Source organism: Electrophorus electricus, chromosome 20 (assembly GCF_041902795.1).
Source record: "Electrophorus electricus isolate QZ-2024a chromosome 20, ASM4190279v1, whole genome shotgun sequence".
NCBI lineage: Eukaryota > Metazoa > Chordata > Actinopteri > Gymnotiformes > Gymnotidae > Electrophorus > Electrophorus electricus.
The window spans coordinates 4,470,394-4,493,277 of NC_137516.1; the positions used below are offsets into that span (position 1 = coordinate 4,470,394).

General features: G+C 46.8%; 4 protein-coding genes and 4 non-coding genes across 8 annotated transcripts; 4 read left to right on the forward strand and 4 right to left on the reverse strand.

The window, feature by feature from the left end:
- Nucleotides 1-588: 588 nt before the first annotated feature.
- Nucleotides 589-660, reverse strand: trnat-cgu (transfer RNA threonine (anticodon CGU)). Its single transcript has one exon. It is a non-coding gene; the product is annotated as a tRNA-Thr (tRNA).
- Nucleotides 661-1,435: 775 nt separating this feature from the next.
- On the forward strand, nucleotides 1,436-3,786 carry LOC118242946 (uncharacterized). Its single transcript, XM_035536265.2, has 3 exons — nucleotides 1,436-1,502; nucleotides 1,597-1,652; nucleotides 1,748-3,786. Exons 1-3 carry the CDS (start codon nucleotides 1,483-1,485, stop codon nucleotides 3,685-3,687), a joined length of 2,016 nt encoding a protein of 671 aa, XP_035392158.1. The 5' UTR covers nucleotides 1,436-1,482; the 3' UTR covers nucleotides 3,688-3,786.
- Nucleotides 3,787-5,803: 2,017 nt separating this feature from the next.
- trnat-cgu (transfer RNA threonine (anticodon CGU)) lies at nucleotides 5,804-5,875 on the reverse strand. Its single transcript has one exon. It is a non-coding gene; the product is annotated as a tRNA-Thr (tRNA).
- A 775-nt stretch (nucleotides 5,876-6,650) lies between these two features.
- LOC118242977 (uncharacterized) lies at nucleotides 6,651-9,001 on the forward strand. Its single transcript, XM_035536456.2, has 3 exons — nucleotides 6,651-6,717; nucleotides 6,812-6,867; nucleotides 6,963-9,001. Exons 1-3 carry the CDS (start codon nucleotides 6,698-6,700, stop codon nucleotides 8,900-8,902), a joined length of 2,016 nt encoding a protein of 671 aa, XP_035392349.2. The 5' UTR covers nucleotides 6,651-6,697; the 3' UTR covers nucleotides 8,903-9,001.
- A 2,017-nt stretch (nucleotides 9,002-11,018) lies between these two features.
- trnat-cgu (transfer RNA threonine (anticodon CGU)) lies at nucleotides 11,019-11,090 on the reverse strand. The gene has a single exon. It is a non-coding gene; the product is annotated as a tRNA-Thr (tRNA).
- A 775-nt stretch (nucleotides 11,091-11,865) lies between these two features.
- LOC145652661 (uncharacterized) lies at nucleotides 11,866-13,952 on the forward strand. Its single transcript, XM_081703653.1, has 3 exons — nucleotides 11,866-11,932; nucleotides 12,027-12,082; nucleotides 12,178-13,952. Exons 1-3 carry the CDS (start codon nucleotides 11,913-11,915, stop codon nucleotides 13,851-13,853), a joined length of 1,752 nt encoding a protein of 583 aa, XP_081559779.1. The 5' UTR covers nucleotides 11,866-11,912; the 3' UTR covers nucleotides 13,854-13,952.
- Nucleotides 13,953-15,969: 2,017 nt separating this feature from the next.
- trnat-cgu (transfer RNA threonine (anticodon CGU)) lies at nucleotides 15,970-16,041 on the reverse strand. Its single transcript has one exon. It is a non-coding gene; the product is annotated as a tRNA-Thr (tRNA).
- Nucleotides 16,042-16,816: 775 nt separating this feature from the next.
- On the forward strand, nucleotides 16,817-19,320 carry LOC145652708 (uncharacterized). Its single transcript, XM_081703838.1, has 3 exons — nucleotides 16,817-16,883; nucleotides 16,978-17,033; nucleotides 17,129-19,320. Exons 1-3 carry the CDS (start codon nucleotides 16,864-16,866, stop codon nucleotides 19,318-19,320), a joined length of 2,268 nt encoding a protein of 755 aa, XP_081559964.1. The 5' UTR covers nucleotides 16,817-16,863.
- The last annotated feature ends 3,564 nt before the right edge of the window (nucleotides 19,321-22,884 follow it).

Consider the following 22,884-nt stretch of genomic DNA (forward strand, 5'->3'; position numbering starts at 1 on the left):
CAGCATAAGATCATGTCCCGTTTCATTTTTGGAGTAAACAAGAACCCATGGTCTTTGGTTTACGAGACCAACGCCTTGCCACTTGGCCATCATGCCTCAGAGACTGGATGTTTAACTGGCCATTAACCACACACATAACGTTCCTACAAGCTTGCCCGTTAACTCTCACAGTGGAAAAGGGGGAAGTCGCTCAAAACATCAACACCCTTCTGACTCATGGTGGAAATCGGCCTCGTTCTGACTCATGAGTAACCGTCATTGGAAGCTGAGCATGCCCTATCGATAGCATCAGCACAAAGTGTAGCACCCTATGCTTCCAAACAGAACCTTTTCTAGAGGGCAGCTGTCCTAAACATCAGGAACACATGCTGGGGATTGAACCCACGATATCACGCATATAAAACACAAGCTGTACCACTGAGCTACATCCCCAACACGCTCACGTGCCGCATGTGTGGTGACCATGCCACGAAAATCAAGAAACAAGGGAACGAATCAGCACACAGTCAATGACCATGTCAACCCACAATGACTATGGTTATCTTCCATGACAATGTTTTGTGGCATTCCCCTCAAGTGGCTTTTAAAAGGCATGAACGGGGCTCGAACCCGTGATCTCCGGTTTACGAGACCGACGCCTTACCACTTGGCCATCACGCCACGACCTAAAAACCTCCGATGGAACACAAATCATGTGGAAAACACTTGTTAAATGCATTTGAGGAAGAGTGTGGAACATGTGGCACTGTGCTCAGAAACACACTGTTGGTGATTAACACGAGCTGGAATCAATTGCCCAATCTAAATCTCTTGGCTGCAGACCCATGGACTTTGGATTTACGTTTTGTGATGTTTACTGAATTGGAAATTTTCATCAAATTGAATCTGCTAGGACTGTAAGTTTATAAAAAGTGCTAGGGATCTCCAGCTCCACTTGCTTCCATGGACAACATGGATATCAAAATATGATACTGGAAGAAAGATGTACACAGCTATCTCAGTTGCTCTTGTTATTATGCATTGAATAACTCCCGCTGGTGCACCTATCATCCCATAGGTAACAGCAGAGATTACATTTAAACAAACATCAGTGATCAAAATCATTCCTCTTTCCTCACAAATATATGTTTTTGTGTTCCTCACAAGTCCAGCCTACATCGAAACTTCGTCAAGATTAGATGTAAAAAAGGAATTACAATGGCCCAAAAATATTCCCAAACACACAGTTAAAATATACAACACAGTGAGAAAAGGATATTTCATGGATTCAAATGTTCCACAAACAAAGCAAAAACAAAGGGCAGCCATACTTGGTTAGACAACATCTGAAAAGGGTTTGAACAGGTGATTCTTATCAGCCAACTTTAATGAGAGGTTTAAATGGAATGCAGGTAGGCAGGGAGCCCATGTCTGTTTGTGCTTTTAACAGTGAGAAGCGAGTGCTGTGTAACACTGGCTTTAGGGGTTTCCCCGTCCAGAGGCATGATGTGGTGGAGCAGAGGGTAATACTGTGGGGTGGTTAGGTTGTGGTGTTACCTTGTCTATTATTTATGACAGTTGATTAAGTTCATGTTTAAATGCTCTTTTGTCATGTAGGCTTTGGTTATTCCTTGCTGCTGCATTTCTGTTAAGGGATACAGATGGGCTTGGAGGTAAGAAATTGATCAGACCACAGATATTGAGGCCTTGTGCCCATGTTCAGGCCTCTTTAGCAAACCTTCTTCACTCTTTTTGTGTCCCCTTCAAGTGTGGAATAAAAAACCTGTGCCACATTGGTCCAGTGTAGCAGCATGGGCTTCCATGGCTCAGCCCCAAAAAGTCAGCAACCTTCCTCATCAGACCAAGGTGGAGGGCTCCACTTCCAGTGCTGCATCCATGCAAAGTAGTTCCGCGTTCCCTCTGCAAGGTCCTGAACCCAGTCGGACTCGGACTGGACAACCAAGTTGTGTTTCCAGCAGTCAAATGGATTCTTCAGAGGCTCAAACTACAAGTGGCTCTGCTGGGTATTACCAGTCTGTGTTCCAAGGTGGCCAACAGTTTCCTGGTGTTGTATCCCAACCCCAGCTGCTGGATTCCTCTGGTAATGTTGAAGCCCGGTATTGGGGGCAGAGCTCCGAGAGTGTCCTAAGCACCCCCCAGATATCCAGTAGCCTTTTTGAGCGTGATGCTTTACATGGGGGGTCTTCTGGCAGCTTGGACTCTGTATCCAGTGCTCAAGGTTTCCCCAGTCAGTACACCAGTTCATGGCTGTACACTGCCCAATCTGCTCCTACCCATCAACATCAGGGAGGCTACTGGGCTCCATCCTCAGGCCAGTCAATGCATCTTCCTTCAGAGGAGCCCCAACCTCATGTTGCTTCCCCTCCTCAACCTGAAAGCTACCAACAGCTTCCCCATCCTTCACAAACCAGGCCAGTAAGTAAGCCTGTGTCCCAAACCCAGACTGTAGGAGGTGCATTGGTTTCAACCTCTCAGCAAGGTAGCAATGAAGGTCAGTACCAGAGTTCCAGCTGGTCCGCTTCTGCACCAGTTATGAAATCGAGACTCCCTTTTATACCTAGCCAAAGCACAATTGTGAGTTCTGACACGACCTCCCCTAGCCAGCAGTCAGCCAGTGACTCTGCCCAAAAAGGCTGCACCAGCTCCTATGGGGCCCTTCCTCCTTGGCTTGCAGGCACACGGCAGACATCTACCCTCCAGTCTGCCCAGTCCCAGATGCAGGGTTCCAGTGTGGGTTTGGGTGTTGCCTCTACCAGCCAGCAGTCTGCCAGTGATGCTCCACTAAAAACTGATGGACCTCTGTCAGGCACAGGGCAGACCCAAATGCAGATCATGAGTTCTAGCTCAACCTCCATCAACCAGCAGTCAGCCAGTGATGCTGCACAAAAAGGCTGCACCAGCTCCAATGGGGCCCTTCCTCCTTGGCTTGCAAGCACATGGCAGACATCTTCTGCCCAGTCCCAGATGCAGCCTTCCAGTGGGGGTTCTGGTGTGAGCTCAACCAGCCAGCAGTCTGCCAGTGATGCTCCACTAAAACCTGATGGACCTCTGTCAGCCCAAGGTGCAGGGACAGGGCAGACCCAAATGCAGAGCCCAAGTGCTGGCTTGACCTCTACCAGCCAGCAGTCTTCCGGTGATGTTCCCCAAATGAGCAGTGCTTATTATGGGTCTCTGGATCCCCAGGGTGCAGGTACATGGCAGCCTTCAGCACAGACTGCCCAGTCCCAGATGCAGGGTTCCAGTGTGGGTTTGGGTGTTGCCTGTACCAGCCAGCAGTCTGCCAGTGATGCTCCACTAAAACCTGATGGACCTCTGTCAGCCCAAGGTGCAGGCACAGGGCAGACCCAAATGCAGAGCCCAAGTTCTGGCTTGACCTCTACCAGCCAGCAGTCTTCCGGTGATGTTCCCCAAACCAGCAGTGCTTATTATGGGTCTCTGGATCCCCAGGGTGCAGGTACATGGCAGCCTTCAGCACAGACTGCCCAGTCCCAGATGCAGGGTTCCAGTGTGGGTTTGGGTGTTGCCTGTACCAGCCAGCAGTCTGCCAGTGATGCTCCACTAAAACCTGATGGACCTCTGTCAGCCCAAGGTGCAGGCACAGGGCAGACCCAAATGCAGAGCCCAAGTTCTGGCTTGACCTCGAAGAGCTATAGCTTCACTCTGGACTTTCCTGTTCATTCCTTCTAATTGCCCAACGAAGGCTCTATCTAATGCTGCCTTGCTGAAACTGTTATTGATCCTTTTCCAAATGGTTGTCCTGTCGTCTTTAATAAAACGTATCGTCAACGTTGCTGCCTCTGCTTGATTTTTCCCTAGCTTAAACAAATGCTGTCTGAAATGTCACTTTTATTTTAAAATGAGCACTATCCAAACACAAGTCTCTGCAAAGAGTTAGTCAATCTATTTTTGTGTGAGGTAGTGAAGGCATAGTTTTGTTCCCTGATTATAGGCATGCCACATGAAACTACATTGGTGAGAACCAGGATGCCCAAACTGCTTTTGATGTGCTAAAAAGCTTCACAGGATGAATTAGTCAGAATTAATCACCATTTTCATGTGACTTCAAAGTGTGATGAAGCAACACTCACTGGCCACTTTATTAGGCATACCTGTTCTGGTGCTAGATGGGCTGGTCTCGGTGAGTATTTCAGAAACTGCTGATCTACTGCGATGTTTGCACATAACGATCTCTATAGTTTAAATAGGATGGTCTAAAAAAGTGAAACACTCCAGTGAGTGGCACTTCTCTGGTGGAAGTGCTTTGTTGATGTCAGAGGAGAATGGCCTGACTGGTTTGAGCTGATGGAAAGGCAACAGTAACTCAAATAACCACTTGTTACAACAGCCACCAGATCTCAATCCAATAGAACACCTTTGAGTTGTGGCGAAATAAAAGATTCACATCATGGGTGTGCAGCAGGCAAATCTGCAAGAACTGCTGTCATGTCAATATGGACAAAAATCTCTAAGGAATGTTTCCAGCGCCTTGTTGAATCTATGCCACAAAGGATTAAGGCAGCTCTGAAGGCAAAAGTTGGTCCAAGCCAGTACTACCAAGGTGTAAGTAATAAAGTGGCCAGTGAGTGTAGATTGGGCTAATGCCACACTGACAAAAGAAGCTCCATTTGTGTTGGAGGTCTTAAGGTGAACAAGGATGAACCTATAGTTAGCTATTTTGGCCAGAAATATGTGTGCGCTTCCTCAGCAGGGTGGTTCAGTCTACACGGTTACATCTATGGTGATTGCTGGGGACTGAACGCAGGCCCTCATACATGCCAGGCATGTGCACTAACACTGAGCTACATCTCCGGGAAAGTGTATTCTTTTTACGTTCCGAAAGGCACAACAACTAGTCGCCTGAGTGGACTAAGCAAGTTGTCATCTGCCAAGCCACCAAGCCAGAGCCTCAAGAGTACAAAAACCAAGCCAGGAACAGTACACAGATGAGGCACTTTAAAGTTTTGGTGGTAAAGACTTTGCAGTCCTGAAGGTTCATTCATTCAGCAAAGGTGGCTGGAAACAAAAATTCTCTGTACATTCTGAGACTGACGCAGGTAGGAAACTTCGATGCACCTTAGATGTCTTAAAGCAATGGTGACCGAAGAAGCGAGGCAAATTCTGACATTTGTAGAACTTCATGACGGCAACAGATGACAACTGAAGTACAAGGACTCTGGCAAGACATTTTTTAAGGCACATGCAGTCAAGAGTTTGCCAGCATAAGATCATGTCCCGTTTCATTTTTGGAGTAAACAAGAACCCATGGTCTTTGGTTTACGAGACCAACGCCTTGCCACTTGGCCATCATGCCTCAGAGACTGGATGTTTAACTGGCCATTAACCACACACATAACGTTCCTACAAGCTTGCCCGTTAACTCTCACAGTGGAAAAGGGGGAAGTCGCTCAAAACATCAACACCCTTCTGACTCATGGTGGAAATCGGCCTCGTTCTGACTCATGAGTAACCGTCATTGGAAGCTGAGCATGCCCTATCGATAGCATCAGCACAAAGTGTAGCACCCTATGCTTCCAAACAGAACCTTTTCTAGAGGGCAGCTGTCCTAAACATCAGGAACACATGCTGGGGATTGAACCCACGATATCACGCATATAAAACACAAGCTGTACCACTGAGCTACATCCCCAACACGCTCACGTGCCGCATGTGTGGTGACCATGCCACGAAAATCAAGAAACAAGGGAACGAATCAGCACACAGTCGATGACCATGTCAACCCACAATGACTATGGTTATCTTCCATGACAATGTTTTGTGGCATTCCCCTCAAGTGGCTTTTAAAAGGCATGAACGGGGCTCGAACCCGTGATCTCCGGTTTACGAGACCGACGCCTTACCACTTGGCCATCACGCCACGACCTAAAAACCTCCGATGGAACACAAATCATGTGGAAAACACTTGTTAAATGCATTTGAGGAAGAGTGTGGAACATGTGGCACTGTGCTCAGAAACACACTGTTGGTGATTAACACGAGCTGGAATCAATTGCCCAATCTAAATCTCTTGGCTGCAGACCCATGGACTTTGGATTTACGTTTTGTGATGTTTACTGAATTGGAAATTTTCATCAAATTGAATCTGCTAGGACTGTAAGTTTATAAAAAGTGCTAGGGATCTCCAGCTCCACTTGCTTCCATGGACAACATGGATATCAAAATATGATACTGGAAGAAAGATGTACACAGCTATCTCAGTTGCTCTTGTTATTATGCATTGAATAACTCCCGCTGGTGCACCTATCATCCCATAGGTAACAGCAGAGATTACATTTAAACAAACATCAGTGATCAAAATCATTCCTCTTTCCTCACAAATATATGTTTTTGTGTTCCTCACAAGTCCAGCCTACATCGAAACTTCGTCAAGATTAGATGTAAAAAAGGAATTACAATGGCCCAAAAATATTCCCAAACACACAGTTAAAATATACAACACAGTGAGAAAAGGATATTTCATGGATTCAAATGTTCCACAAACAAAGCAAAAACAAAGGGCAGCCATACTTGGTTAGACAACATCTGAAAAGGGTTTGAACAGGTGATTCTTATCAGCCAACTTTAATGAGAGGTTTAAATGGAATGCAGGTAGGCAGGGAGCCCATGTCTGTTTGTGCTTTTAACAGTGAGAAGCGAGTGCTGTGTAACACTGGCTTTAGGGGTTTCCCCGTCCAGAGGCATGATGTGGTGGAGCAGAGGGTAATACTGTGGGGTGGTTAGGTTGTGGTGTTACCTTGTCTATTATTTATGACAGTTGATTAAGTTCATGTTTAAATGCTCTTTTGTCATGTAGGCTTTGGTTATTCCTTGCTGCTGCATTTCTGTTAAGGGATACAGATGGGCTTGGAGGTAAGAAATTGATCAGACCACAGATATTGAGGCCTTGTGCCCATGTTCAGGCCTCTTTAGCAAACCTTCTTCACTCTTTTTGTGTCCCCTTCAAGTGTGGAATAAAAAACCTGTGCCACATTGGTCCAGTGTAGCAGCATGGGCTTCCATGGCTCAGCCCCAAAAAGTCAGCAACCTTCCTCATCAGACCAAGGTGGAGGGCTCCACTTCCAGTGCTGCATCCATGCAAAGTAGTTCCGCGTTCCCTCTGCAAGGTCCTGAACCCAGTCGGACTCGGACTGGACAACCAAGTTGTGTTTCCAGCAGTCAAATGGATTCTTCAGAGGCTCAAACTACAAGTGGCTCTGCTGGGTATTACCAGTCTGTGTTCCAAGGTGGCCAACAGTTTCCTGGTGTTGTATCCCAACCCCAGCTGCTGGATTCCTCTGGTAATGTTGAAGCCCGGTATTGGGGGCAGAGCTCCGAGAGTGTCCTAAGCACCCCCCAGATATCCAGTAGCCTTTTTGAGCGTGATGCTTTACATGGGGGGTCTTCTGGCAGCTTGGACTCTGTATCCAGTGCTCAAGGTTTCCCCAGTCAGTACACCAGTTCATGGCTGTACACTGCCCAATCTGCTCCTACCCATCAACATCAGGGAGGCTACTGGGCTCCATCCTCAGGCCAGTCAATGCATCTTCCTTCAGAGGAGCCCCAACCTCATGTTGCTTCCCCTCCTCAACCTGAAAGCTACCAACAGCTTCCCCATCCTTCACAAACCAGGCCAGTAAGTAAGCCTGTGTCCCAAACCCAGACTGTAGGAGGTGCATTGGTTTCAACCTCTCAGCAAGGTAGCAATGAAGGTCAGTACCAGAGTTCCAGCTGGTCCGCTTCTGCACCAGTTATGAAATCGAGACTCCCTTTTATACCTAGCCAAAGCACAATTGTGAGTTCTGACACGACCTCCCCTAGCCAGCAGTCAGCCAGTGACTCTGCCCAAAAAGGCTGCACCAGCTCCTATGGGGCCCTTCCTCCTTGGCTTGCAGGCACACGGCAGACATCTACCCTCCAGTCTGCCCAGTCCCAGATGCAGGGTTCCAGTGTGGGTTTGGGTGTTGCCTCTACCAGCCAGCAGTCTGCCAGTGATGCTCCACTAAAAACTGATGGACCTCTGTCAGGCACAGGGCAGACCCAAATGCAGATCATGAGTTCTAGCTCAACCTCCATCAACCAGCAGTCAGCCAGTGATGCTGCACAAAAAGGCTGCACCAGCTCCAATGGGGCCCTTCCTCCTTGGCTTGCAAGCACATGGCAGACATCTTCTGCCCAGTCCCAGATGCAGCCTTCCAGTGGGGGTTCTGGTGTGAGCTCAACCAGCCAGCAGTCTGCCAGTGATGCTCCACTAAAACCTGATGGACCTCTGTCAGCCCAAGGTGCAGGGACAGGGCAGACCCAAATGCAGAGCCCAAGTGCTGGCTTGACCTCTACCAGCCAGCAGTCTTCCGGTGATGGTCCCCAAATGAGCAGTGCTTATTATGGGTCTCTGGATCCCCAGGGTGCAGGTACATGGCAGCCTTCAGCACAGACTGCCCAGTCCCAGATGCAGGGTTCCAGTGTGGGTTTGGGTGTTGCCTGTACCAGCCAGCAGTCTGCCAGTGATGCTCCACTAAAACCTGATGGACCTCTGTCAGCCCAAGGTGCAGGCACAGGGCAGACCCAAATGCAGAGCCCAAGTTCTGGCTTGACCTCTACCAGCCAGCAGTCTTCCGGTGATGGTCCCCAAACAAGCAGTGCTTATTATGGGTCTCTGGATCCCCAGGGTGCAGGTACATGGCAGCCTTCAGCACAGACTGCCCAGTCCCAGATGCAGGGTTCCAGTGTGGGTTTGGGTGTTGCCTGTACCAGCCAGCAGTCTGCCAGTGATGCTCCACTAAAACCTGATGGACCTCTGTCAGCCCAAGGTGCAGGCACAGGGCAGACCCAAATGCAGAGCCCAAGTTCTGGCTTGACCTCAAAGAGCTATAGCTTCACTCTGGACTTTCCTGTTCATTCCTTCTAATTGCCCAACGAAGGCTCTATCTAATGCTGCCTTGCTGAAACTGTTATTGATCCTTTTCCAAATGGTTGTCCTGTCGTCTTTAATAAAACGTATCGTCAACGTTGCTGCCTCTGCTTGATTTTTCCCTAGCTTAAACAAATGCTGTTTGAAATGTCACTTTTATTTTAAAATGAGCACTATCCAAACACAAGTCTCTGCAAAGAGTTAGTCAATCTATTTTTGTGTGAGGTAGTGAAGGCATAGTTTTGTTCCCTGATTATAGGCATGCCACATGAAACTACATTGGTGAGAACCAGGATGCCCAAACTGCTTTTGATGTGCTAAAAAGCTTCACAGGATGAATTAGTCAGAATTAATCACCATTTTCATGTGACTTCAAAGTGTGATGAAGCAACACTCACTGGCCACTTTATTAGGCATACCTGTTCTGGTGCTAGATGGGCTGGTCTCGGTGAGTATTTCAGAAACTGCTGATCTACTGCGATGTTTGCACATAACGATCTCTATAGTTTAAATAGGATGGTCTAAAAAAGTGAAACACTCCAGTGAGTGGCACTTCTCTGGTGGAAGTGCTTTGTTGATGTCAGAGGAGAATGGCCTGACTGGTTTGAGCTGATGGAAAGGCAACAGTAACTCAAATAACCACTTGTTACAACAGCCACCAGATCTCAATCCAATAGAACACCTTTGAGTTGTGGCGAAATAAAAGATTCACATCATGGGTGTGCAGCAGGCAAATCTGCAAGAACTGCTGTCATGTCAATATGGACAAAAATCTCTAAGGAATGTTTCCAGCGCCTTGTTGAATCTATGCCACAAAGGATTAAGGCAGCTCTGAAGGCAAAAGTTGGTCCAAGCCAGTACTACCAAGGTGTAAGTAATAAAGTGGCCAGTGAGTGTAGATTGGGCTAATGCCACACTGACAAAAGAAGCTCCATTTGTGTTGGAGGTCTTAAGGTGAACAAGGATGAACCTATAGTTAGCTATTTTGGCCAGAAATATGTGTGCGCTTCCTCAGCAGGGTGGTTCAGTCTACACGGTTACATCTATGGTGATTGCTGGGGACTGAACGCAGGCCCTCATACATGCAAGGCATGTGCACTAACACTGAGCTACATCTCCGGGAAAGTGTATTCTTTTTACGTTCCGAAAGGCACAACAACTAGTCGCCTGAGTGGACTAAGCAAGTTGTCATCTGCCAAGCCACCAAGCCAGAGCCTCAAGAGTATAAAAACCAAGCCAGGAACAGTACACAGATGAGGCACTTTAAAGTTTTGGTGGTAAAGACTTTGCAGTCCTGAAGGTTCATTCATTCAGCAAAGGTGGCTGGAAACAAAAATTCTCTGTACATTCTGAGACTGACGCAGGTAGGAAACTTCGATGCACCTTAGATGTCTTAAAGCAATGGTGACCGAAGAAGCGAGGCAAATTCTGACATTTGTAGAACTTCATGACGGCAACAGATGACAACTGAAGTACAAGGACTCTGGCAAGACATTTTTTAAGGCACATGTAGTCAAGAGTTTGCCAGCATAAGATCATGTCCCGTTTCATTTTTGGAGTAAACAAGAACCCATGGTCTTTGGTTTACGAGACCAACGCCTTGCCACTTGGCCATCATGCCTCAGAGACTGGATGTTTAACTGGCCATTAACCACACACATAACGTTCCTACAAGCTTGCCCGTTAACTCTCACAGTGGAAAAGGGGGAAGTCGCTCAAAACATCAACACCCTTCTGACTCATGGTGGAAATCGGCCTCGTTCTGACTCATGAGTAACCGTCATTGGAAGCTGAGCATGCCCTATCGATAGCATCAGCACAAAGTGTAGCACCCTATGCTTCCAAACAGAACCTTTTCTAGAGGGCAGCTGTCCTAAACATCAGGAACACATGCTGGGGATTGAACCCACGATATCACGCATATAAAACACAAGCTGTACCACTGAGCTACATCCCCAACACGCTCACGTGCCGCATGTGTGGTGACCATGCCACGAAAATCAAGAAACAAGGGAACGAATCAGCACACAGTCAATGACCATGTCAACCCACAATGACTATGGTTATCTTCCATGACAATGTTTTGTGGCATTCCCCTCAAGTGGCTTTTAAAAGGCATAAACGGGGCTCGAACCCGTGATCTCCGGTTTACAAGACCGACGCCTTACCACTTGGCCATCACGCCACGACCTAAAAACCTCCGATGGAACACAAATCATGTGGAAAACACTTGTTAAATGCATTTGAGGAAGAGTGTGGAACATGTGGCACTGTGCTCAGAAACACACTGTTGGTGATTAACACGAGCTGGAATCAATTGCCCAATCTAAATCTCTTGGCTGCAGACCCATGGACTTTGGATTTACGTTTTGTGATGTTTACTGAATTGGAAATTTTCATCAAATTGAATCTGCTAGGACTGTAAGTTTATAAAAAGTGCTAGGGATCTCCAGCTCCACTTGCTTCCATGGACAACATGGATATCAAAATATGATACTGGAAGAAAGATGTACACAGCTATCTCAGTTGCTCTTGTTATTATGCATTGAATAACTCCCGCTGGTGCACCTATCATCCCATAGGTAACAGCAGAGATTACATTTAAACAAACATCAGTGATCAAAATCATTCCTCTTTCCTCACAAATATATGTTTTTGTGTTCCTCACAAGTCCAGCCTACATCGAAACTTCGTCAAGATTAGATGTAAAAAAGGAATTACAATGGCCCAAAAATATTCCCAAACACACAGTTAAAATATACAACACAGTGAGAAAAGGATATTTCATGGATTCAAATGTTCCACAAACAAAGCAAAAACAAAGGGCAGCCATACTTGGTTAGACAACATCTGAAAAGGGTTTGAACAGGTGATTCTTATCAGCCAACTTTAATGAGAGGTTTAAATGGAATGCAGGTAGGCAGGGAGCCCATGTCTGTTTGTGCTTTTAACAGTGAGAAGCGAGTGCTGTGTAACACTGGCTTTAGGGGTTTCCCCGTCCAGAGGCATGATGTGGTGGAGCAGAGGGTAATACTGTGGGGTGGTTAGGTTGTGGTGTTACCTTGTCTATTATTTATGACAGTTGATTAAGTTCATGTTTAAATGCTCTTTTGTCATGTAGGCTTTGGTTATTCCTTGCTGCTGCATTTCTGTTAAGGGATACAGATGGGCTTGGAGGTAAGAAATTGATCAGACCACAGATATTGAGGCCTTGTGCCCATGTTCAGGCCTCTTTAGCAAACCTTCTTCACTCTTTTTGTGTCCCCTTCAAGTGTGGAATAAAAAACCTGTGCCACATTGGTCCAGTGTAGCAGCATGGGCTTCCATGGCTCAGCCCCAAAAAGTCAGCAACCTTCCTCATCAGACCAAGGTGGAGGGCTCCACTTCCAGTGCTGCATCCATGCAAAGTAGTTCCGCGTTCCCTCTGCAAGGTCCTGAACCCAGTCGGACTCGGACTGGACAACCAAGTTGTGTTTCCAGCAGTCAAATGGATTCTTCAGAGGCTCAAACTACAAGTGGCTCTGCTGGGTATTACCAGTCTGTGTTCCAAGGTGGCCAACAGTTTCCTGGTGTTGTATCCCAACCCCAGCTGCTGGATTCCTCTGGTAATGTTGAAGCCCGGTATTGGGGGCAGAGCTCCGAGAGTGTCCTAAGCACCCCCCAGATATCCAGTAGCCTTTTTGAGCGTGATGCTTTACATGGGGGGTCTTCTGGCAGCTTGGACTCTGTATCCAGTGCTCAAGGTTTCCCCAGTCAGTACACCAGTTCATGGCTGTACACTGCCCAATCTGCTCCTACCCATCAACATCAGGGAGGCTACTGGGCTCCATCCTCAGGCCAGTCAATGCATCTTCCTTCAGAGGAGCCCCAACCTCATGTTGCTTCCCCTCCTCAACCTGAAAGCTACCAACAGCTTCCCCATCCTTCACAAACCAGGCCAGTAAGTAAGCCTGTGTCCCAAACCCAGACTGTAGGAGGTGCATTGGTTTCAACCTCTCAGCAAGGTAGCAATGAAGGTCAGTACCAGAGTTCCAGCTGGTCCGCTTCTGCACCAGTTATGAAATCGAGACTCCCTTTTATACCTAGCCAAAGCACAATTGTGAGTTCTGACACGACCTCCCCTAGCCAGCAGTCAGCCAGTGACTCTGCCCAAAAAGGCTGCACCAGCTCCTATGGGGCCCTTCCTCCTTGGCTTGCAGGCACACGGCAGACATCTACCCTCCAGTCTGCCCAGTCCCAGATGCAGGGTTCCAGTGTGGGTTTGGGTGTTGCCTCTACCAGCCAGCAGTCTGCCAGTGATGCTCCACTAAAAACTGATGGACCTCTGTCAGGCACAGGGCAGACCCAAATGCAGATCATGAGTTCTAGCTCAACCTCCATCAACCAGCAGTCAGCCAGTGATGCTGCACAAAAAGGCTGCACCAGCTCCAATGGGGCCCTTCCTCCTTGGCTTGCAAGCACATGGCAGACATCTTCTGCCCAGTCCCAGATGCAGCCTTCCAGTGGGGGTTCTGGTGTGAGCTCAACCAGCCAGCAGTCTGCCAGTGATGCTCCACTAAAACCTGATGGACCTCTGTCAGCCCAAGGTGCAGGGACAGGGCAGACCCAAATGCAGAGCCCAAGTGCTGGCTTGACCTCTACCAGCCAGCAGTCTTCCGGTGATGTTCCCCAAATGAGCAGTGCTTATTATGGGTCTCTGGATCCCCAGGGTGCAGGTACATGGCAGCCTTCAGCACAGACTGCCCAGTCCCAGATGCAGGGTTCCAGTGTGGGTTTGGGTGTTGCCTGTACCAGCCAGCAGTCTGCCAGTGATGCTCCACTAAAACCTGATGGACCTCTGTCAGCCCAAGGTGCAGGCACAGGGCAGACCCAAATGCAGAGCCCAAGTTCTGGCTTGACCTCAAAGAGCTATAGCTTCACTCTGGACTTTCCTGTTCATTCCTTCTAATTGCCCAACGAAGGCTCTATCTAATGCTGCCTTGCTGAAACTGTTATTGATCCTTTTCCAAATGGTTGTCCTGTCGTCTTTAATAAAACGTATCGTCAACGTTGCTGCCTCTGCTTGATTTTTCCCTAGCTTAAACAAATGCTGTTTGAAATGTCACTTTTATTTTAAAATGAGCACTATCCAAACACAAGTCTCTGCAAAGAGTTAGTCAATCTATTTTTGTGTGAGGTAGTGAAGGCATAGTTTTTTTCCCTGATTATAGGCATGCCACATGAAACTACATTGGTGAGAACCAGGATGCCCAAACTGCTTTTGATGTGCTAAAAAGCTTCACAGGATGAATTAGTCAGAATTAATCACCATTTTCATGTGACTTCAAAGTGTGATGAAGCAACACTCACTGGCCACTTTATTAGGCATACCTGTTCTGGTGCTAGATGGGCTGGTCTCGGTGAGTATTTCAGAAACTGCTGATCTACTGCGATGTTTGCACATAACGATCTCTATAGTTTAAATAGGATGGTCTAAAAAAGTGAAACACTCCAGTGAGTGGCACTTCTCTGGTGGAAGTGCTTTGTTGATGTCAGAGGAGAATGGCCTGACTGGTTTGAGCTGATGGAAAGGCAACAGTAACTCAAATAACCACTTGTTACAACAGCCACCAGATCTCAATCCAATAGAACACCTTTGAGTTGTGGCGAAATAAAAGATTCACATCATGGGTGTGCAGCAGGCAAATCTGCAAGAACTGCTGTCATGTCAATATGGACAAAAATCTCTAAGGAATGTTTCCAGCGCCTTGTTGAATCTATGCCACAAAGGATTAAGGCAGCTCTGAAGGCAAAAGTTGGTCCAAGCCAGTACTACCAAGGTGTAAGTAATAAAGTGGCCAGTGAGTGTAGATTGGGCTAATGCCACACTGACAAAAGAAGCTCCATTTGTGTTGGAGGTCTTAAGGTGAACAAGGATGAACCTATAGTTAGCTATTTTGGCCAGAAATATGTGTGCGCTTCCTCAGCAGGGTGGTTCAGTCTACACGGTTACATCTATGGTGATTGCTGGGGACTGAACGCAGGCCCTCATACATGCCAGGCATGTGCACTAACACTGAGCTACATCTCCGGGAAAGTGTATTCTTTTTACGTTCCGAAAGGCACAACAACTAGTCGCCTGAGTGGACTAAGCAAGTTGTCATCTGCCAAGCCACCAAGCCAGAGCCTCAAGAGTACAAAAACCAAGCCAGGAACAGTACACAGATGAGGCACTTTAAAGTTTTGGTGGTAAAGACTTTGCAGTCCTGAAGGTTCATTCATTCAGCAAAGGTGGCTGGAAACAAAAATTCTCTGTACATTCTGAGACTGACGCAGGTAGGAAACTTCGATGCACCTTAGATGTCTTAAAGCAATGGTGACCGAAGAAGCGAGGCAAATTCTGACATTTGTGGAACTTCATGACGGCAACAGATGACAACTGAAGTACAAGGACTCTGGCAAGACATTTTTTAAGGCACATGCAGTCAAGAGTTTGCCAGCATAAGATCATGTCCCGTTTCATTTTTGGAGTAAACAAGAACCCATGGTCTTTGGTTTACGAGACCAACGCCTTGCCACTTGGCCATCATGCCTCAGAGACTGGATGTTTAACTGGCCATTAACCACACACATAACGTTCCTACAAGCTTGCCCGTTAACTCTCACAGTGGAAAAGGGGGAAGTCGCTCAAAACATCAACACCCTTCTGACTCATGGTGGAAATCGGCCTCGTTCTGACTCATGAGTAACCGTCATTGGAAGCTGAGCATGCCCTATCGATAGCATCAGCACAAAGTGTAGCACCCTATGCTTCCAAACAGAACCTTTTCTAGAGGGCAGCTGTCCTAAACATCAGGAACACATGCTGGGGATTGAACCCACGATATCACGCATATAAAACACAAGCTGTACCACTGAGCTACATCCCCAACACGCTCAGGTGCCGCATGTGTGGTGACCATGCCACGAAAATCAAGAAACAAGGGAACGAATCAGCACACAGTCGATGACCATGTCAACCCACAATGACTATGGTTATCTTCCATGACAATGTTTTGTGGCATTCCCCTCAAGTGGCTTTTAAAAGGCATGAACGGGGCTCGAACCCGTGATCTCCGGTTTACGAGACCGACGCCTTACCACTTGGCCATCACGCCACGACCTAAAAACCTCCGATGGAACACAAATCATGTGGAAAACACTTGTTAAATGCATTTGAGGAAGAGTGTGGAACATGTGGCACTGTGCTCAGAAACACACTGTTGGTGATTAACACGAGCTGGAATCAATTGCCCAATCTAAATCTCTTGGCTGCAGACCCATGGACTTTGGATTTACGTTTTGTGATGTTTACTGAATTGGAAATTTTCATCAAATTGAATCTGCTAGGACTGTAAGTTTATAAAAAGTGCTAGGGATCTCCAGCTCCACTTGCTTCCATGGACAACATGGATATCAAAATATGATACTGGAAGAAAGATGTACACAGCTATCTCAGTTGCTCTTGTTATTATGCATTGAATAACTCCCGCTGGTGCACCTATCATCCCATAGGTAACAGCAGAGATTACATTTAAACAAACATCAGTGATCAAAATCATTCCTCTTTCCTCACAAATATATGTTTTTGTGTTCCTCACAAGTCCAGCCTACATCGAAACTTCGTCAAGATTAGATGTAAAAAAGGAATTACAATGGCCCAAAAATATTCCCAAACACACAGTTAAAATATACAACACAGTGAGAAAAGGATATTTCATGGATTCAAATGTTCCACAAACAAAGCAAAAACAAAGGGCAGCCATACTTGGTTAGACAACATCTGAAAAGGGTTTGAACAGGTGATTCTTATCAGCCAACTTTAATGAGAGGTTTAAATGGAATGCAGGTAGGCAGGGAGCCCATGTCTGTTTGTGCTTTTAACAGTGAGAAGCGAGTGCTGTGTAACACTGGCTTTAGGGGTTTCCCCGTCCAGAGGCATGATGTGGTGGAGCAGAGGGTAATACTGTGGGGTGGTTAGGTTGTGGTGTTACCTTGTCTATTATTTATGACAGTTGATTAAGTTCATGTTTAAATGCTCTTTTGTCATGTAGGCTTTGGTTATTCCTTGCTGCTGCATTTCTGTTAAGGGATACAGATGGGCTTGGAGGTAAGAAATTGATCAGACCACAGATATTGAGGCCTTGTGCCCATGTTCAGGCCTCTTTAGCAAACCTTCTTCACTCTTTTTGTGTCCCCTTCAAGTGTGGAATAAAAAACCTGTGCCACATTGGTCCAGTGTAGCAGCATGGGCTTCCATGGCTCAGCCCCAAAAAGTCAGCAACCTTCCTCATCAGACCAAGGTGGAGGGCTCCACTTCCAGTGCTGCATCCATGCAAAGTAGTTCCGCGTTCCCTCTGCAAGGTCCTGAACCCAGTCGGACTCGGACTGGACAACCAAGTTGTGTTTCCAGCAGTCAAATGGATTCTTCAGAGGCTCAAACTACAAGTGGCTCTGCTGGGTATTACCAGTCTGTGTTCCAAGGTGGCCAACAGTTTCCTGGTGTTGTATCCCAACCCCAGCTGCTGGATTCCTCTGGTAATGTTGAAGCCCGGTATTGGGGGCAGAGCTCCGAGAGTGTCCTAAGCACCCCCCAGATATCCAGTAGCCTTTTTGAGCGTGATGCTTTACATGGGGGGTCTTCTGGCAGCTTGGACTCTGTATCCAGTGCTCAAGGTTTCCCCAGTCAGTACACCAGTTCATGGCTGTACACTGCCCAATCTGCTCCTACCCATCAACATCAGGGAGGCTACTGGGCTCCATCCTCAGGCCAGTCAATGCATCTTCCTTCAGAGGAGCCCCAACCTCATGTTGCTTCCCCTCCTCAACCTGAAAGCTACCAACAGCTTCCCCATCCTTCACAAACCAGGCCAGTAAGTAAGCCTGTGTCCCAAACCCAGACTGTAGGAGGTGCATTGGTTTCAACCTCTCAGCAAGGTAGCAATGAAGGTCAGTACCAGAGTTCCAGCTGGTCCGCTTCTGCACCAGTTATGAAATCGAGACTCCCTTTTATACCTGGCCAAAGCACAATTGTGAGTTCTGACACGACCTCCCCTAGCCAGCAGTCAGCCAGTGACTCTGCCCAAAAAGGCTGCACCAGCTCCTATGGGGCCCTTCCTCCTTGGCTTGCAGGCACACGGCAGACATCTACCCTCCAGTCTGCCCAGTCCCAGATGCAGGGTTCCAGTGTGGGTTTGGGTGTTGCCTCTACCAGCCAGCAGTCTGCCAGTGATGCTCCACTAAAAACTGATGGACCTCTGTCAGGCACAGGGCAGACCCAAATGCAGATCATGAGTTCTAGCTCAACCTCCATCAACCAGCAGTCAGCCAGTGATGCTGCACAAAAAGGCTGCACCAGCTCCAATGGGGCCCTTCCTCCTTGGCTTGCAAGCACATGGCAGACATCTTCTGCCCAGTCCCAGATGCAGCCTTCCAGTGGGGGTTCTGGTGTGAGCTCAACCAGCCAGCAGTCTGCCAGTGATGCTCCACTAAAACCTGATGGACCTCTGTCAGCCCAAGGTGCAGGGACAGGGCAGACCCAAATGCAGAGCCCAAGTGCTGGCTTGACCTCTACCAGCCAGCAGTCTTCCAGTGATGTTCCCCAAATGAGCAGTGCTTATTATGGGTCTCTGGATCCCCAGGGTGCAGGTACATGGCAGCCTTCAGCACAGACTGCCCAGTCCCAGATGCAGGGTTCCAGTGTGGGTTTGGGTGTTGCCTGTACCAGCCAGCAGTCTGCCAGTGATGCTCCACTAAAACCTGATGGACCTCTGTCAGGCACAGGGCAGACCCAAATGCAGAGCCCAAGTTCTGGCTTGACCTCTACCAGCCAGCAGTCTTCCGGTGATGTTCCCCAAACGAGCAGTGCTTATTATGGGTCTCTGGATCCCCAGGGTGCAGGTACATGGCAGCCTTCAGCACAGACTGCCCAGTCCCAGATGCAGGGTTCCAGTGTGGGTTTGGGTGTTGCCTGTACCAGCCAGCAGTCTGCCAGTGATGCTCCACTAAAACCTGATGGACCTCTGTCAGCCCAAGGTGCAGGCACAGGGCAGACCCAAATGCAGAGCCCAAGTTCTGGCTTGACCTCTACCAGCCAGCAGTCTTCCGGTGATGTTCCCCAAACCAGCAGTGCTTATTATGGGTCTCTGGATCCCCAGGGTGCAGGTACATGGCAGCCTTCAGCACAGACTGCCCAGTCCCAGATGCAGGGTTCCAGTGTGGGTTTGGGTGTTGCCTGTACCAGCCAGCAGTCTGCCAGTGATGCTCCACTAAAACCTGATGGACCTCTGTCAGCCCAAGGTGCAGGCACAGGGCAGACCCAAATGCAGAGCCCAAGTTCTGGCTTGACCTCAAAGAGCTATAGCTTCACTCTGGACTTTCCTGTTCATTCCTTCTAATTGCCCAACGAAGGCTCTATCTAATGCTGCCTTGCTGAAACTGTTATTGATCCTTTTCCAAATGGTTGTCCTGTCGTCTTTAATAAAACGTATCGTCAACGTTGCTGCCTCTGCTTGATTTTTCCCTAGCTTAAACAAATGCTGTTTGAAATGTCACTTTTATTTTAAAATGAGCACTATCCAAACACAAGTCTCTGCAAAGAGTTAGTCAATCTATTTTTGTGTGAGGTAGTGAAGGCATAGTTTTGTTCCCTGATTATAGGCATGCCACATGAAACTACATTGGTGAGAACCAGGATGCCCAAACTGCTTTTGATGTGCTAAAAAGCTTCACAGGATGAATTAGTCAGAATTAATCACCATTTTCATGTGACTTCAAAGTGTGATGAAGCAACACTCACTGGCCACTTTATTAGGCATACCTGTTCTGGTGCTAGATGGGCTGGTCTCGGTGAGTATTTCAGAAACTGCTGATCTACTGCGATGTTTGCACATAACGATCTCTATAGTTTAAATAGGATGGTCTAAAAAAGTGAAACACTCCAGTGAGTGGCACTTCTCTGGTGGAAGTGCTTTGTTGATGTCAGAGGAGAATGGCCTGACTGGTTTGAGCTGATGGAAAGGCAACAGTAACTCAAATAACCACTTGTTACAACAGCCACCAGATCTCAATCCAATAGAACACCTTTGAGTTGTGGCGAAATAAAAGATTCACATCATGGGTGTGCAGCAGGCAAATCTGCAAGAACTGCTGTCATGTCAATATGGACAAAAATCTCTAAGGAATGTTTCCAGCGCCTTGTTGAATCTATGCCACAAAGGATTAAGGCAGCTCTGAAGGCAAAAGTTGGTCCAAGCCAGTACTACCAAGGTGTAAGTAATAAAGTGGCCAGTGAGTGTAGATTGGGCTAATGCCACACTGACAAAAGAAGCTCCATTTGTGTTGGAGGTCTTAAGGTGAACAAGGATGAACCTATAGTTAGCTATTTTGGCCAGAAATATGTGTGCGCTTCCTCAGCAGGGTGGTTCAGTCTACACGGTTACATCTATGGTGATTGCTGGGGACTGAACGCAGGCCCTCATACATGCAAGGCATGTGCACTAACACTGAGCTACATCTCCGGGAAAGTGTATTCTTTTTACGTTCCGAAAGGCACAACAACTAGTCGCCTGAGTGGACTAAGCAAGTTGTCATCTGCCAAGCCACCAAGCCAGAGCCTCAAGAGTACAAAAACCAAGCCAGGAACAGTACACAGATGAGGCACTTTAAAGTTTTGGTGGTAAAGACTTTGCAGTCCTGAAGGTTCATTCATTCAGCAAAGGTGGCTGGAAACAAAAATTCTCTGTACATTCTGAGACTGACGCAGGTAGGAAACTTCGATGCACCTTAGATGTCTTAAAGCAATGGTGACCGAAGAAGCGAGGCAAATTCTGACATTTGTAGAACTTCATGACGGCAACAGATGACAACTGAAGTACAAGGACTCTGGCAAGACATTTTTTAAGGCACATGTAGTCAAGAGTTTGCCAGCATAAGATCATGTCCCGTTTCATTTTTGGAGTAAACAAGAACCCATGGTCTTTGGTTTACGAGACCAACGCCTTGCCACTTGGCCATCATGCCTCAGAGACTGAATGTTTAACTGGCCATTAACCACACACATAACGTTCCTACAAGCTTGCCCGTTAACTTTCACAGTGGAAAAGGGGGAAGTCGCTCAAAACATCAACACCCTTCTGACTCATGGTGGAAATCGGCCTCGTTCTGACTCATGAGTAACCGTCATTGGAAGCTGAGCATGCCCTATCGATAGCATCAGCACAAAGTGTAGCACCCTATGCTTCTAAACAGAACCTTTTCTAGAGGGCAGCTGTCCTAAACATCAGGAACACATGCTGGGGATTGAACCCACGATATCACGCATATAAAACACAAGCTGTACCACTGAGCTACATCCCCAACATGCTCATGTGCTGCATGTGTGGTGACCATGCAACGAAAATCAAGAAACAAGGGAGCGAATCAGCACACAGTCGATGACCATGTCAACCCACAATGACTATGGTTATCTTCCATGACAATGTTTTGTGGCATTCCCCTCAAGTGGCTTTTAAAAGGCATGAACGAGGCTCGAACCCGTGATCGCCGGTTTACGAGACCCACGCCTTACCATTTGGCCATCACACCACATCCTCTAGCAAGACATTTTTTTTTAGGGCCAATCAAACCAATCAAATCTTTTGTTTCATATCTATAGTTCGGTGCTGTGAGCGATTATATATATATATATATATATATATATATATATATATATATTTTTTTTTTTTTTTTTTTTTAATTTATTTATTTATTTATTTTTTGCTTTTCCAATCCAAACTTAAGTTGATAGCATTTTGAAAAGCAGTGGGTTAAATGCCTGCTCATGCCCATAATTCTGAGTCTTGTCTGCGTCGTTCTGAGTCAGCAAACAGTCCCATACCCACTGTGACAGAATACTTAAACAAACCATCCCTTTAATGAACAAAAGTGATTTATGTATTTGAGAGCACAAACAACACTGCATGCTTTTAGCTTGTGTAAAACTTTGGATAGAAGGATTCTGTGGGTCTCAAATTATGAGAATAGGCTAAAACCCTGTAGTTACATGCAGTCTGCAATTGTAGCTCTGTGCTTTCAGGTGTAGTATTACAATTAACATAGACCAGTCTCCTGGCCAATGTCCAGGTTTCTGGTCTTCTTGCTAATGTATAGAGTCCATAATGCCATTCTTACCTGGGCAAACCACATGCCCCAGCTAAGGAATGGCCATCATACATGCTTCTTGCATAAGCCAGTCCTTTTTTTCATCTAACAAAACCAAAGATGGAAAAATCCATGAGGTGGTCGACTTTTCTCCTGTGTGTTAACCAGTGTGTTGCTCCCTTTAATGTCATTGCGCTAAAATCACGATGGTCACAATTTGTGAAGGTTAGTACTAAATTGAATCAGGTACACTGGAGCAAGAAAAATGTTTCTGCAAATTCAGTTCTTAAAACTTTTGAATGTGAATGCTTAAATCTAAGCAAAATCAGAAATGATTTTTAAAGCAAGTCTATAAGTCATCATGACTAAGATTCTCTTATGTCTTCTTTCCAGGAGATATTTCGTGTCTAAAGTCAAAACTGAATAGAAAAAAAACCTTTTCTTATCCAGGTGGTTCCAGTCATACTAATGAAATTTATGAATTTGAACCATCAATTCATAAGAACCAAATATGAGGGAAAAAAACCAAACCCCAAATCAGACAGCAAAATAGGTTTGAAAACTGAACGCAGCCATAGATAATTATCTCGGAATTGCTCATTTTAGACTGCACTCTAGCTGGACATGTGCCACTGAAGGCAGCAAGGCTCAGTCTCTACTTTTATTCACAGTGTTTTCCATTGAAGCACCCTGACACGGTGTTAGGGGTGGGCTGTATTAAGGTCATGCCGCGAAAGCTTAGGAGTGGTCCTGTGAACCATGCAGACTGGCATTCTCCAGCACAGGTGTGCTGGAGACACCAACGCCGACACCAGCGGTTT

What these genes read in the sequence shown, in the direction of transcription:
- LOC118242946 (XM_035536265.2), top strand. Translation starts at nt 1,483, where the DNA reads ATGATGTGGTGGAGCAGAGG. An exon ending in ATGATGTGGTGGAGCAGAGG is followed by an intron (nt 1,503 to 1,596) that starts GTAATACTGTGG and finishes TTTGTCATGTAG; the next exon opens with GCTTTGGTTATTCCTTGCTG. An exon ending in GGATACAGATGGGCTTGGAG is followed by an intron (nt 1,653 to 1,747) that starts GTAAGAAATTGA and finishes GTCCCCTTCAAG; the next exon opens with TGTGGAATAAAAAACCTGTG.
- LOC118242977 (XM_035536456.2), top strand. Translation starts at nt 6,698, where the DNA reads ATGATGTGGTGGAGCAGAGG. An exon ending in ATGATGTGGTGGAGCAGAGG is followed by an intron (nt 6,718 to 6,811) that starts GTAATACTGTGG and finishes TTTGTCATGTAG; the next exon opens with GCTTTGGTTATTCCTTGCTG. An exon ending in GGATACAGATGGGCTTGGAG is followed by an intron (nt 6,868 to 6,962) that starts GTAAGAAATTGA and finishes GTCCCCTTCAAG; the next exon opens with TGTGGAATAAAAAACCTGTG.
- LOC145652661 (XM_081703653.1), top strand. Translation starts at nt 11,913, where the DNA reads ATGATGTGGTGGAGCAGAGG. An exon ending in ATGATGTGGTGGAGCAGAGG is followed by an intron (nt 11,933 to 12,026) that starts GTAATACTGTGG and finishes TTTGTCATGTAG; the next exon opens with GCTTTGGTTATTCCTTGCTG. An exon ending in GGATACAGATGGGCTTGGAG is followed by an intron (nt 12,083 to 12,177) that starts GTAAGAAATTGA and finishes GTCCCCTTCAAG; the next exon opens with TGTGGAATAAAAAACCTGTG.
- LOC145652708 (XM_081703838.1), top strand. Translation starts at nt 16,864, where the DNA reads ATGATGTGGTGGAGCAGAGG. An exon ending in ATGATGTGGTGGAGCAGAGG is followed by an intron (nt 16,884 to 16,977) that starts GTAATACTGTGG and finishes TTTGTCATGTAG; the next exon opens with GCTTTGGTTATTCCTTGCTG. An exon ending in GGATACAGATGGGCTTGGAG is followed by an intron (nt 17,034 to 17,128) that starts GTAAGAAATTGA and finishes GTCCCCTTCAAG; the next exon opens with TGTGGAATAAAAAACCTGTG.